This window comes from Hypanus sabinus, chromosome 6 (genome assembly GCF_030144855.1).
Source record: "Hypanus sabinus isolate sHypSab1 chromosome 6, sHypSab1.hap1, whole genome shotgun sequence".
Classification (NCBI taxonomy): Eukaryota; Metazoa; Chordata; class Chondrichthyes; order Myliobatiformes; family Dasyatidae; genus Hypanus; species Hypanus sabinus.
In genome coordinates, this window is record NC_082711.1 from 38,575,248 (window position 1) to 38,591,158 (window position 15,911).

The 15,911-nt window shown below is 43.0% G+C and overlaps 1 protein-coding gene across 4 annotated transcripts in view; it reads left to right on the forward strand.

Annotated features, from left to right (window-relative positions):
- Positions 1–15,911, forward strand: part of pard3aa (par-3 family cell polarity regulator alpha, a) — an 850,778-nt gene that overhangs the window by 329,761 nt on the left and 505,106 nt on the right. For all 4 annotated transcript variants that reach the window (XM_059971936.1, XM_059971937.1, XM_059971939.1 and 1 more), the window contains exon 3: positions 9,691–9,871. In XM_059971936.1, coding sequence (XP_059827919.1) covers positions 9,691–9,871 — 181 coding nt within the window. The remainder of the gene's footprint in view (positions 1–9,690; positions 9,872–15,911) is intronic.

Genomic DNA, 15,911 nt, shown 5'->3' on the forward strand with positions numbered 1-15,911 from the left:
ATTCTAATCTACGTGGTCTCCCAGAGGTTTTGCACGTGTGTGTGCTTATCTCTGACCCAGTGCCAGTTTTTCAATCTCTCCTGCAATTATTGTCCCTCTGACTTTTAACATGTGAACATGTTGACTTCCCTTCCCTCCACCAGTAGCAGCTATTCCTTTGGTAGTCTGTGCTTTATGTGGTGGAATTCAATGTCTCGGTATCATCAAATTAAGTTTCACTCCAAGCCGGTGGAAGTGGGCTGAACCATTTCAGCTTCTTAACAACGTAATATCAAAGAAAACTGCTAACAGGAGATTGTCTTCTCATCGAATATTCAACCATGTAGTCCATAATGTCTACTTAAGAAGAAGGAGAGAAGGGAAGGTTCCCATCAAAAATCACAGCAACTTCTTTCAATAAGAGTGCAATTCGAGATTCAAGACTGTTCATACCATTTCCTGTACACAAGTGCAAAGGAGAATGAAAAAAGCACAATAATAAAAAATGGAATAAGTATACTATAAATACGTAAGATTCTTCACCTCTGCTGGGGCATAGGTTGCTGACAGCAGCAAGCCAGAGTCCTCTGTCCAAGGTCAGTCTCTCACATTGTCCCCAGGTGTAGCCCATTTCAAAGATCCTTCCTCTCCCAGGAATGAGGTCTTCGGAGCTTCTGTAGCTCTGGGTTTTTATGGGATAGGGTTGCTAGACCCATGCCCAACCATCTCCCCACCCCCCCACCCCCACCCTCACCACAGCTGTGTTGGGACTGTCCATGGCAGAGTTACATGGATTGATTATATATAACTGTCCAGATATTTTAGATATTTCTGTCCAGATATTTCTAGTGTCCGATATTTTTATCGCACACTAGAATGTCTAAAACTTTTGCATAGTTTTGTAGTAATTTTATGTATTGCTCTGTACTGCTGTAGCACAAAAAAAACAAATTTCATTATATGTATATGAGTTATGATAAACTTCATTCTGATCTGGGTCTATTGTGGACTGAGAGTGGGAAGAGGGCAGGGAGAGGGGACTCATGGTTGGGAAAACGAAGGAAGGGGGAAGGTGAGGGAAGCACCAGAGAGACATTTTGTAATAATCAATAAACCAATTATTTGGAATCAAATGTCCTTGTCTGGTGACTCAGGGCTGGGTGTGTCTGTGCCCATGCCATCTGCCCCGGCACTCCTTCCCTGCCATCTGTCCCACACCCTTCCTCGGCGCTCCACTTTTGCTATTCCAGATTTTTACAAACTTGCTCTCTGTTCCACATTGACAAATCCAGTACCTGTACTGTGCAAGAGTCTTAGGCACCGAGCTATATACATGTGTCTAAGACTTTTGTACAGTATTGTATGTAAATAAAGCGACATAGGTATAGGAGTGCTGTGCCTGAGGTAACTCTGACAGGAAATGAGGAGGTAGGAGTGGTGGAGGGTGTGGAGCTGTTGATTAGCCCTACTGCTTGGGGAAAGTAAATATTTTTGCCTCTGGTGGTCCTGGCTGGGATGGCACTTAGCATTCTCCCTGATGGGAGTAAGGCAAACAGTCCATGAGCAGGGTGGGTAGGATCTTCCATGATGTTGCTGGCATTTTTCTGACACCTTTTTGTATGTTTGTCCTAGAATAACTATTTTCAGACAAATGCAGTGAGGGGAAAGGATTTTGCACATTTTGTCTGCAATCTGGTTGATTAGGACATTGACAAATTCATATCCTAAGCAGAATAATCTTGAACCATGGAGTATGAGAGAGGGATATGCTCAGAGTGATTGTGGGGCAGATTGTTATGCAGAGCATCATATTGTCAAGCTGCTTAATAGAGGTCAGGGAGATGATCAGATGGAGAGGAAGTGGTTTGGTTGGCAAGTAGATAGAAACTAGAGTGGGTGCATTTAGGGAGATGACCTAAGAGATTGGTGGACACAATTGGGGGTGGGTTCCTGAGGACATTGTTTCCAGCTTCCTTTGTTGCCAAGCTCGAACAATTTTTTAAACAAAGGTGGACTTCATTTGAAGCTGAGGAGCTCGGTACTGGGCTGAGTGTCTGACAAAAACTGCACCTCTTTCCCCAATGTATTCTGTGAGGAACTAGGTGGGTGTCAAACACACACAGCTCACCCTGAGAGCATGAAGTATTTGAGAGGCCTCACCCTTTTACCCAAGTGAGATTTTGAAGCGCAGTGGAAATTCATGTTGATGTGCATTCCATGAGAGGACTGCTTGTAGACCTATCTGACAAGAACATTAGAGATTCTGTAAATGCTGAAAATCTTGGGCCACACCCTGTCACCTATCAGACTGTACTCATTCTCCTCCCCCCACTATCACCTCATTCTGCTTTCTGCCATCTTCCTTTCCAGTACTGATGAAGGGTCTTGGTCCATAACATCGACTTTTTAATTCCCTTCTGTCCTAGAGTTTCTCCACTGTTTCGTGGGTGGTTGAAATCTGACGGGAGTCACTTTCTCCTTTTCCTGAAGTTCCTCATTTACTACTGATTGACTTGTGTACAAATTGTCTTTCTGCATCACCTGGTAGAAGCATTACTGCCCGTCTGTTCAGCAGTATGGCCAGACCCATCCTCAGCAATGCTGGGGACGGATGGAACCCTGACATCTGGTGACGTTTGCTGTTTTTGGGCATATTGAGTAAGCACATGTTAATCCATAGCCACAACGAGGGTACATTGTGTGCATTTTCCTTCCCTTTCATTTGAACGTCTCTCAGCTCCAGGATTAACCCTAGATTGAACTCTGACCTCCTAGAGCAGTGTTGAGTTAATATGTTCTCCCTGATTGCATAGGTTTCTTCCAGATACTCTCACATGTCATAGACATGGGGGTTACTAGGTTAATAGGTTAATTAGCTTCTGGAAAATGTCTCCTGTTTGAAGATGATTGGAGAAATCTGGGTGGAATCGATAGGAATGTGGGGTGATAAATTGGGGTTTACGAAGAAGTTTTGTAACTTTGTGTTTGATGTTCAGTGTAGACTTTGTGGGTGAAGGGTTTCTTTTCATGCAAATTGGTTCTGTGACCTCTGAAAACCTTGACCTTGAAAGGCAGCAACGTAATTCAACTGGCACTGCCATTGTCAAGTAAATTCGTATGAATGCTTTCATTTAATTTTAGAAACTTGTGACTAATTGGAAAGTTCTGCACAAAGCTGTAGTCTGGAGCCACTGACAGAATTGATGGTTGCAGTCACAGTCCCGAGCAATCGCTGTATTTCAGCCAACCTTTGTATATTCTAAGTCACATATGGTTTCTCATCAAAGACATTGCTTAAACATTAATGGGGAAATGCTAAGACTGTTAAGCTATTGGCTGCTTGGCAACTTTTAGAAGATCAAAGAGGATGCATGAAAGGATATGTTTGTATCAAAGGGGATGTTTACATTCAGGGACTGCCGAATCTCTTTCAGTGGCATTGCTTGGTGTAAGTAATGTAGAGAGGGAGAATATTTCAAAATTCAAGATAGTGGTATTAAAGGCTTTTGGGATGTTCATCAGAGCAGTACCCAGTAATTTAAGGGAATTAAGCATGAAATTCAAATCACGAGCGAATTGTCGACAGTAGTCTCATGTCCTAAAGATCCAAAGTAGACTACTTAATGCCTCAGGTCTCTTTTACCGCAAAATGGCTGAGCCCTAAATAACTTCTGCTTTATTTGCCTTTCTCTTCAAAATCCTTGATTATTTCCAATTAATGAATGTTTATTCATCTTTTAAAAATGACAAACTGATCGATCTTCAATACTAATGTAAGAAAAAGAGTTTGTACCATGAGCCAGTTGTTGGGCTGATGAAAGCACTGTCTCAGCAACACACACAAAATGCTGGAGGAACTCAGAAGACCAGGCAACATTCATGGTAAAGATTACAGTTGATGTTTTGGGCCGAAACCCTTCGGCAAGACTGAAGAAAAATGCAGTGGAGTAGATTTAAAAGGTGGGGAGGGGAAGAGAGAGAAATGCCTGGTGATGGGTGAAACCTGGAGAGGGAAGGCTGAAGTAAAGAGCTGGGAAGTTGATTGGTTGAAAGAAATTTTTACTAGAATGTCTGGTCCCGAAACACCTCCAACCCCACCAGGAAGGCCTCAAAGATCTGTTTTTTTCTGGACACCAGACCTAATGAGTTCCCCTCCACCACCACTCTCCTCTGCTGAGTGGAACTTGTCCTCAGTCTAAATAGTACCTTCTTTCGCTCCTTCCACTTCCTTCAAACAAAAAGGGTAACCATGGGCAGTTGCATAGGTCCCAGCTATGCCTGCCTGTTTTGTCAGCTACGTGGAACAGTCTGTGTTCCATGCTACACTGGTGACCATCCAGCACTTTTCCTACATTACGTCGACAACTGCATTTGTGTTGCTTCATGCACCCATGTTGAACTTGTCAATTTCATCCACTTGGCCTCCAACTTCCACCCTGCCCTTAAATTTACCTAGTCCATTTCTGACACCTCCCTCCCTTTTCTTGATCTCACTGTCTCTATCTCCAGAGACAGCTCATCCACAGATGTCTATTAAAAACCCATAGACTCTCACAGCTACCTGGACTATACCCAGTCCCACCCTGTTAATTGTAAAAATGCCAACCCCTTCTCTCAATTCCTCTGTCTTTGCTGCATCTGCTCTCAGGATGAGGCTTTTCATTCTAGGATAAGGGAGGTGTCTTCCCTTTTCAAAGAAAGGGGCTTCCCTTTCTCCACCATCAATGCTGCCTTCAAACGCATCTCTTCCATTTTGTGTATGTCTGTTAATACCCTATCTTCCCGCCACCCTACCAGGGATAGGGTTCCTCTTGTCCTTCCCTACCACCCCACCAGCCTCTGTGTCCAGCACGTAATTCTCCGAAACTTCCACCACTTCCAAAGGGATCCCATCAATGAGCACATCATTCCCTCCCACCCCCTCCCAAATTTATGCTTCCTGCAAGGATAGTTCCCTATGTGACTCCCTTGTCCATTCATCTCTCCCCACTGATCTCCCTCCTGGTACCTACCCTTGCAAACGGAACAAGTGCTACACCTGTCCCTACATGTCCTCCCTCACTACCTTTCAAGGCCCTAAACAGTCCTTCCAGGTGAGGCGACACTTCGTCTGTGAGTCTGTTGGGGTCATATACTGTGTTTGGTGCTCCTGTTGTGGCCTCCAGTACATTGGTCAGACCTGACGTAGATTGGGCACCTATGCTGAGCACCTATGCTCCATCCACCAGAAGACACCTATTTTAATTCTACTTCCCATTCCCCTTCCAATATGTCCATCCTTGGCTTCCTCCATTGTCATGATAAGGCCACACTTCAGTTGAAGGAACAACACCTGAAGTACCATTTGGGTAGCCTCCAATCTAATGGTATGGACATTGATTTCTCAAATTTCTGTTAATGCCCCTGCCCCATCTCCTTCACTATTTCCCATCCTCTTTTCTCTCTCTCACCTTATCTCCTTGCCCACCCATCGCCTCCCTCTGGTGCTCCTCTCCCCTCTTCTTTCTTCCATGCTCTGTCTCTTTCACCTATCAACTTCCCAGCTCTTGACTTCATCCTTCCCCTTCCAGGTTTCACCAATCGCCTGGTGTTTCTCCCTTTTAAATGTACTTTTAAATGGCCTTTTTTTCTCCAGTTCTGCCAGAGGGTTTCAGCCCGAAACGTTGACTGTACTCTTCCATAGATGCTACCTGGCCTGCTGAGTTCCTCCAGCATTTTGTGTGTGTTGCTCAGATTTCCAGCATCTGCAGATTTTCTCTTGTTTTTGAAAGAGCATTGCCTGATGCATTGCATTAAATTAACCTCAAACAGCTATGCATCTGGTCTTGGAGCTCTCAAGATTTGGTAATTTGGAATAATTTTTGCATTGATTTGGTTTAACCCTGCCGTTTGCCTTCTGTGAACAGCATTATGGAGTCAGCCTCACAACCGTTTGCCAATCTACTGTCTGCTTTTGGCTAATTAATGTAACTGAATAAGTGCCAGGAATCAGTTTCAAGGCCCGGGGCTATGGAATCTCTGTTCAAAGAACAATTTCAAAAGTTCCATTTGTGACCAAGAGTTGGGCAAGCATTTAATTTCCCACATGGAGAAAAAAAATACATTAGAAGTTTAGTTTTATTAGTCTGGTTGGAATTTTTTTATTTATGATGTCAAATATTAATTTGAATTTAGATGCACAAAATGCTGGAGAAAATGCCGGGGATAAGTTGCATCTATGGAGGCCAGAAGACGGTTAACATTTTGTGTTGAAACTCTTAACCTGGTCTGAAAGGTAGAGCAGAGATAGCCAATATAAAAAGGTGCAAGGAAGAGGCAGAGCAAGGGAATGTGAGTGATCGGTGAGGTATGTTGGTGATAGGTAGATGAGGGATGTGAGTGTAGATGGGCAACCATGAGCTGGGAGTTGATGGGTGATAATGACAAAGGTCTGGAGATGATGGAATCTGATGAGAGAAAATGGTGGAACAATGGAATAAAAGTGAGGGAGATGCACAAAGCACATGGGAATTGTAGGGGAGGGAACTGGTGCACATGTGTTTTAGCCCCACTTAGTTAGCTATAGATACTTTGAAATAGTTAAGTAAGTAAGGCTAAAACAGAAAAATATAGCAGTGAGCTAGTGTTCATGGGTTCAGTGTCCATTTCGAAGTTGGATTGCAGAGGGGAAGAAGCTGTTCCTGATCACTGAGTGTGTGCCTTCTGGCTTCTGCACCTCCTTCCTGATGGTAACAATGAGAGGGCTTGTCCTGGGTGGTTGGGGGTCCTTAATGCTGGATGCCACCTTTTTGAGGCACTGCTCCTTGAAAGTGTCTTGGATACTATGGAGACTAATGCCCACGGTGGAGATGACTAATTTTACAACTCTGTGCAACTTACTTCGATCCTGTGCAGTAACCCCCGTCCCCCCCAATACCAGATGGTGATGCAGCCAGTTGGAATGTTCTCCACAGTACATCTGTAGAAATTAGTGAGTTTTTTAGGTGACAAACCAACTGAGAAGATGTCAGTGAGGGCTCCATCAATAGCAGTGGGGTTGGTGATGGGACAGTTTTCTGAAAAGCAATTTCTGAGCTCTTATTCAATTTTAAACATGAGATTGTGCGCTGGTTTGCTGTTTTATTGTGACTCAGCAGGAAATAGCATATGCACATTCATCTGAAGTGATAGAATAGTTCTGCAAATTAGTTCTTGGAGCACTTTTTACATTAAGTTGTATTTTACATCAGATGCAAGAGGCAAGGTGAAAAGCTGGGGTTGAGGCTCCGTTAGAATTAACTAAGCCACTGAAGCCTGCAAGTTGGGCGTGCACTCAGTATAAATGTAGTGTGACTTCCAACCTGATGGTTAGAAAAGTGCCTGGTAATCTCCCAAACACTTTGAGTTTAACCTCACACTGCTGAATTATGCAGAGAGCAGAAATGCTCCTTTGCCGATTTTTCTAAGCGTTTAATTCTGGAGTGCTTGGTGAAGGTTTTGCACAGATGTGCCTGTCGGCACATGCAGGCAGGGTTGTTGGAGCAGTAGGCAATGTAAAACATTAATTTTTGCCTGACTGGAACACAAGCTGCAGCTGCCAGTATTCAAGTAGCCGACTGAAGCTGCAGTGTGAATAAATGCACCCTAAAACACAGGTGCAGTGAGGAGCTTGCCAGCATCTGAATACCAGTGAGATGTTCATAAGAGGCTTACTGTGACTCTGGCACACAATCAACATTTCACTGGTGGTCCAGTGCACTTGGATGGATATTCTTTTAACTGCAGACATGGTAGCTGATTATCTATTAGTCAGGTGTGCGACTACATCTTGAGCCATGTCACACTCTTACCCACTGATGTTTATTTGGCTTAATTTCATACCACACGCGCTCACAGTAATATGCTTAAGGCAACTTTCCTATCAGTCAAAAGCACTGCTGGCGACTCTTAAGAAAATACTAGTTCTTCAGCAATTATACCAGTAACTGATCCAATTTAAATGATGGAATCAAATTAGGAAAATTAATTTTCAATATACGACAGTATTTGCTCATTCAGTAAATTCAGTGATAAATCCTGGTGTGCTAAAGAATATTGAAATTATTGTAGTTTTGATAAACTTCGGGAGGGTCGAGACACGTGTTTCAGGGGTTCTGCTGAGATCTTTTTCGGTAGCTTTTTGTTTGCAAGTCAAAGACTGAAATCGCCGTCTGGTACAGGAGTTGCAAGATGTCTGATCTAAAGTCCCTACAAAGGATTGCAAAGAGGATCATTGGAGTCTCTTTTCCACCCACCAGAGATATTTATCAGGAGCAGTGTGTCTGTAGGGCCCTTACCATTGTCAATTATCTCTCCCATCCATCCCACAATCACTATGACCCCTGCTATCAGGCAGGAGGTATTGTAGCATAAGGTATTATAGGCAGTTAGGTTGGAAACAGCTTCTTTCCCCAGACCCTGTAACCACTGAAACCCCTGTCACCCTCCAGGTCTCTTCATATATGAAGCGCAAGTAGTGTTGGACTGTTTTGCATTTAACTTGTGTTGCAAATGGACCTTATTGTTTGGTTGTTTATTTGTGATAATATGACTTTATGAGAGTTGTACGTACTGTGTTGTGCACCTTGGTCCAGAGAAACGTGTTTCGTTTGGTGGTATGCATGTACTGGTGCGTGGCCAAGTGGTTAAGGCGTTTGCCTGGTTATCTGAAGGTCGCTCGTTCAAGCCTTGGCTGAGGCAGCATTTGTGTTCTTGAGCAAGGCATTTAACCATACAATTCTCTGTGATGACACTGGTGCCAAGCTGTATGGGTCCTAATGCTCTTGGACAACATTGGTGGCATGGAGAGGGGAGCCTTGCAGCTTGGCCAACTGCTGGTCTTCCATAATAAAAAAAAACCTTGCCCGGGCTTACGCCCTGGAAACTTTCCAAGGTGCAAATCCATGGTCTATCGAGACTAACAGAGGCCTACATGCATGTATACAGTTGAATGGAATGACAATAAACTTGAACTTGGAATGTGACAAAATGAATTTTGGGTTGAATTATTTTTATTTTAATTGTGTTTCATCACCACTTTAAACAGGGGCTCACATTTCAACCTTCCTTCAGCCCTGTTAGTAGTCAAGTTCAGAGGGGCAGTTAATAGCTCTTGAAAATGAAGTTTCTTATAATCAGAAAGAATACAACTAAGAGCACAAAATGCTGGAAATATTCAACAGGCCAGGCATCATCTGTGGAAAGTGAAACATTTAACGCATCAGGTCAAACATTTTCCGAATTGAATGAACGATTTTCAAGCTGAAATGTTAACTCTTTCCCTTTCCACAGATAATGCCTCACCTGCTGAGTGTTTCCAGCATTTTACTTGAGGTTTCCAGCAATATTTAGATTTTCACTGAGCATGTGATGGAGATTTTTTGACAGTTATTTGATGATGGTTCATTACAGTAATAGAAAAGTTGCAGCACAAGTGATCCAGAATGGTGAATAAATTTGATGTTCATTCAACAATTTGAATGAATTGTAATTATGATATTAATTATGCAGCATTTGTGCTGTAATTATTAGTTTATACAATGAAGCATATAATTGAAGATACTCTGGTTTTCACATCCTTTGGGGGGGGGGGAATCATTAGATAGGTATGTGCTGGTGACATGGTCAGATACATCAAAGAACAAACAAAAATAAAATAATATTCTGAGTTTTAACTGTTGTTCTTCCCCACAGCTTGTTGCCATTTTTGAAGAGCAAGACCCCCACCATGGTGGTGACGGGACCAGTGCTAGTTCAACAGGCACTCAAAGCCCGGATATGTTCAGCAGTGAATCGACACCCAACTCCTTGTCTGCATTTCAACCCTATCAAGTATCAAGTGAGATCGAGGTCACACCATCTGTCCTCCGAGCAAGTGAGTATCTTTATATATACTGGTACTGGGATATTTTGTATTATTTTAGGCAATTATTTGGTGATATTGTCATCTTGCAGCTCTTTTTATTTGACGTGCCCTTAAAAAGTTGCTATTTTGTTTTGCATATTTTCATTTCTTCTTTGTTGTATAGTTATGCATCTCTTTGCTGTCTGAAAGCAGGGATGATATTGGAGTATTGCTGGGTCAGAGTCATAGAGTTGTGCTGCATAGAAGTGAACCCTTCAGCCTTTGGTGTCCACGTTGATGATCGTGCTTACCTGTGCAAAATCCTAATTGTCTGCATTTATTCCATACCCCTCTGTGCCCTGTTCATTCAAAGTACCAGTCCAGATGATGTTACTGTTCTTGCCACTTTACCCTACATGTGGTGATACTGTATTGTAGAGATTAGCAAAGCGCTTTACAGCACCCATGATCAGTGATTAGTTCCCGCTACTGCCTGCAAGATGCCTGTGACCACTTGGGTTTCGTTTGGTGGCCCAGTTCCCTCCCACATTCCAAAGGTAAATGGGTTCGGGTTAGTGAGTTGTGTACATGCTTTGTTGTCACCGGAATGATGGTGACATTGCGGACTCTCCATAGCACATCCTTAGACCATGTTGGGTGTTTGACAAAACAATACATTTCCCTGTACGTTTTGGTGTACATGTGACAAATAAGGTAAATTTTTTTAAAAAGTGGTTTACTGTTATCACCACTTCTGGCATTTCATTCCAGATACCAGCTACTGTTTGAGTGTTATATTCACCCAGCAGTTTCCCTTTAAATCTCTTCCCTCTCACCTTAAACTTCCTCCCTCTCATGTTAAAAGGTGTGCCTCTAGTTGAAGACACACTGTTACGTACACATAGAGCAAGAACAACAGTGTAGCAGTATCATTAAGCATTCTAACTGGATCATGTTAGTAACAGTATGACCTAGGCAATTTACTACGAAAAATGTGTGCGCTCGGAAGCCCTAGCCCAAAAATAGTCCCTCCTGCACATAGGAGATCCAGTTGATTCACTGCGCAATCAATTGGCTGCATGCACACTACCGCAGGATGCTGACATTGTTTATCTACCTGGATGTTATATACCTCAATCAGTAACCATTTAGCCCTCTTTGTTCCTGGGAAGACTGGCTAGCCTATCTAATCTCTTTTGATGACTAAACTTTCCAATCCCGGCAACATTCCTGTGAATCCGTGTGCACTCCCTCCCGCTTTGTTGCATTCTTCCTATAGTACAGTGACCAGAACTGCACAGCAGTATTCCAGGTGTCGTTCCTCAAACATCTTGTACAGCTGTAACATGATATTTCAGCTCTTATACTCAGTCCCTCGACCCATGAGGTGTACCGTGTGCTGCCTTCACCACTCTGTCTGCCTGCTTTGCCACTTGTACAGAATTATGTACTTGCATCCCTTGGTCTCTTTGCTCTATAGCATTTCCCAAAGCCCCGTCATTCACTGTGCTTGTCTGAGTTAAAATTTATATACCATTCCATTGTCCATTTTCCCAGTTGATCTACTTACGTCCTATTCTAACCTTAGACAATTACCTCCCCTGTCCATTTAGGGGCCATCGGCAATCCCTTTTTCTCATCAAAGTTAATATGTATATAAAAAAAAATAGAGGACTCAGCACTGATCCCTGTGGCATGCCATTGCTCATTGGTCTCAAATTGGAAAAACAACCTTCTACCTCCAGTGAAGCAAATTTTGTATCCATTCCTAACTCACCCTGGATGCCTTGCATTCTAACCTCCCAGACCAGCCTACCATTTGAGACCTTGTCAAAGGCCTTGCAAAAGGCCATGTTGACAATGACCAATGCTGTGCGTTTGTTGATACCCTTAGAAACCACTACAAAAAAAAACTCAGTGAAACATGATTTTTCCACGGACATAGTCATGCTGACTATCTTAAATAATCCTTGGCTTTGAAAATGCAAATAAATCCTATACCTTGGGTTTCCTTCTGAAAACTCCCCCATACTGATGCACGGCTCACCAGCTGATGCTTCCATGGCTTGTCCTCACTTTCACTCAGGTACAACATTAACTACTCTCCAGTCATTCATTACCTTATCTGTGGCTATAGAAATCTAAACTCAGGCCCCAGTAATTTTCCCTCTTGCTTCCCACAACAACCCACCTTACTCTAGAAAGCTGCCTTCCCACCCCATGCCCCCTTGTTTGCTCACAGCCTTTCTTAGTTAGCTGTTGTTCAGACTGTCCTCCATCTAGATTGAATATGCTTTATCTGTGTTAGGCCTGTGCCTGCCGCTAAGTTCCATCTAATAATTTTTGGTGGGGCAGGTTTATAATGGTATCACTTGACCAGAGCCTGTGGAGTGTACCTCAACTAAGACATGATTGCATAAGAAGATAGTTGGCAAGGAGGATTAAATGAGAGTAAACTCTGTGTCCTTACATCTGGTTGTGTCTTTACATTGTTGTGTCCTTCTCTGACTTTGTTTAAACACTCTGAGAAGTACAGATATTTAAATTGTAAGATAGTCTTTTTAAAGTTTTTAATATTGCTATCTGCAACCACAAGTGCTATAGATTCCCTCATAATAGGATAGTAATGCCAACTGTAATAAATACCGGAGGAAGTAGAAAACGAAAAGAAATTCCCATAAAAATGCTCAATGAAACATGATTTTCCCACAGACATAGCCATGCTGATTATCCTTAACACTGGACAATGGACTATGTCTTGGCATTTCTTCCCTTCCCTCAGCAGCCCTGTTGTCAAACATATCTTCCCATATGATGGTTCAGATATGAAAATATGTACGTGGTCAATGCTTGCCAAATTTGAATTGCAATAAATTCCTGAAGCCATAAATAATTCTTTTGATGGTTCCTTAAGTTCAGTGCAAGAGTTCAAGTGGAATCTGAATACATAATTTTCATGCATATGGCAATTCACAAAAAAAGTAGACAAGCTTCCTGATGTAGATCTGGTGCATGTTACGTTTTGAACTTATCCATGAACTAATTTGTCAAAAAAATCCAATATTTTCCTGAACATGAGGTTCTACAGATGCTTGAAGGGTCTCAGCTTAAAGTTTCGACTGTTCATTTCTCCGTAGATATAACATGACCTGCTTATTTTCCTGAGTTTTTTTTGCAACAAGTGAATATTTGCTACAGTGCGCCAGAACTGGATTGCTTTTTATAATAATAGGGATGTGGTGTTTTGTAAAATGTTCAATGTAGCTCTGTTTACACAACTCAACTAAAATGTATTTATAGATTGCATGATGCTTTTGTCATAGGTCACATTTTATCTACAAAAATAAGCCATTAATTGATGACAAATTATTTCATTTGTTATCTTGTGATTCTGCTTGCCAGAAGTGAGATGCATTTTCTTAAAGGATTTATGATTCTTTTGGATTTGTAGATGTTTCAGCTTGTGGGGCATTCAGGTCTGAATGCAGTAAAGATAATATAGATGATGATAAATCAGATTTTGGATTCAAGATAAAGCTTATCTACTCCCAAACAATATTGTGGAGTAATTGAGACTTCTTAAATTCAAAGATATCTTGTATTTAATAGAAAGCTCAGTGTTGATCTAGAACATCGAACAATATAGGCCTGCAGCGCAAAATGCTCAGCCAAACTTTTTAACCTACTTGAAGATTAATCTAACACATCTCCCCACAGAGTCTTCCATTTTTCCTTCATCCATGTACCTATCTAAGAATCTCTTCAATTTCCCTAAGGTACCTGCCTTTACCACCTTCCATGCATTCGCCATTCTCTGTGTAAAGACCATCAGACATCAGAGCAGAATTACTTCGGTAGCAAAAAAAAACTACCTCTGACAATCCCCTAGACTTTCCTCCAATCACCTTAAAATCATGCTCTGTCATACCAGCCATTTCCACACTGGGTAAAAGGCAATGGCATTCTATATCTGGCCTCTTAGAATAACAGCGAGAAGAGTTCAAAAGTTGATGGTTATTTCGTCAGCGGTTTGAACGGGCATGACTGCGCAAGTGTGTGGACGTCAGCCAGTGAGAACAGCGAGCAGAGTTTAAAAAGGAGTCAGCCTTATAGAGCGGGCACTGGAGTAGATGGAGACAGAGTAGGAAGGCTTTGGCTCAACGGGGCTTCGGCGATAAAGGGTTGAGGTGAGCTAGGTTATCAGTGTAGAATACAGACAGAGAGTATGTGTGTGAGGCTGATTTTCTGTGCTTGGTGTCAGATGTGGGAGGTCTTGGAGACTCCCAACCTCCCAGATATCCACATCTGTGCCGGGTGCGTCGAGCTGCAGATCCTTAAGGACGGTGTTAGGGAACTGGAGATGCAGCTTGATGACCTTTGTATGGTCAGGGAGAGAGGAGGTGATAGAGAGGAGATATAGGTAAGTAGTCACACTGGGGACTGGGGAGACATAAGTGGGTAACAGTCAGGATAGGGAAGTGCGAGAGGCAGATGTTAGAGAGAGTACCCCAGTGGCTGTACCCCTTAACAATAAGTACTCCTATTTGAGTACATTTGGTGGGGGGGTGCCCTATCTGGGGGAAGCAACGGTGGTCGTGCCTCTGGCACGGAGTCTGGCCCTGTGGCTCAGAAGGGTAGGGAAACGAAGAGGATGGCAGTAGTGATATGGGACTCTGTAGTTAGGGGTCGGACAGGCAATTCTGTGGATGCAGGAAAGAAATGCGGATGGTAGTTTGCCTCCCAGATGCCAGGGTCTGGGATGTTTCAGATCGTGTCCGTGATATCTTGAAGTGGGAAGGAGAAGAGACAAAGGTCATGGTACATTTTGGTACCAACGACATAGGTAGGAAAAGGGAGGATGTCTTGAAAACAGATTACAGGGAGTCAGGAAGGAAGTTGAGAAGCAGGACCTCAAAGGTAGTAATCTCAGAACTACTGCCTGTGCCATGTGACAGTGAGTATAGGAATAGAATGAGGTGGAGGATAAATGCGTGCCTGAGGAATTGGAGCAGGAGGCAGGGATTCAGATTTCTGGATCATTGGGACCTCTTTTGGGGCAGATGTAACCTGTATAAAAAGGATGGATTGCACTTGAATCCCGAGGGAGCCAACACCCTGGCAGGGAGGTTTGCTACAGCTGTTGGGGAGAGTTTAAACTAGAATTGCTGCGGGGGGGGTGGGGTGGGAACTGAACTGATGTGACAGAGGAAGGGGCAATTGAGTAACAAATAGAGAAAGCTTATAGACAGTGTGAGAGGGAGGAGAGGCAGGTGATACAGAAGGGACGTGCTCAGACTGATGGTTTGAGATGTGTCTATTTTAATGCAGGGAGTATTATGAATAAAGCGGATGAGCTTAGAGCGTGGATCAGCACTTGGAGCTATGATGTTGTGGCCATTACAAAGACTTGGATGGTGCAGGGACAGGAATGGCTACTTCAAGTGCCAGGTTTTAGATGTTTCAGAAAGGACAAGGAGGGGGGCAAAAGAGGTGGTGGTGTGACACTGTTGGTTAGGGATAGTGTCACAGCTGTTGAAAAGGAGGAAGTCGTGGAGGGGTTGTCCATGGAGTCTCTGTGGGTGGGAGTTAGGAGCAGGAAGGGGTCAAGAACTACTGGGTGATTTTTGTAGATCACCCAATAGTAACAGGGACGTCGAGGAGCAGATAGGGAGACAGATTCTGCAAAGGTGTAATAATAACAGGGTTGTTGTGCTGGGAGATTTTAATTTCCCAAATATTGATTAGCATCTCCCTAGAGTGAAGGGTTTAGATGGGGTGGAGTTTGTTAGGTGTGTTCAGGATGGTTTCTTGACACAATATGTAGATAAGCCTACAAGAGAAGAGGCTGAACTTGATCTGGTATTAGGAAATGAACCTGATCAGGTGTCAGGTTTCAGTGGGAGAGCATTTTAGAGATAGTGATCACAATTCTATCTCCTTTACCATAGCACTGGAGAGGAATAGGAATGAACAAGTTAGGGGGTGGTTGAATTGGAGTAAAGGGAACTATGAGGCTATCAGGCAGGAACTTGGAAGCATAAATTGGGAGCAGATGTTCTCAGGGAAATGT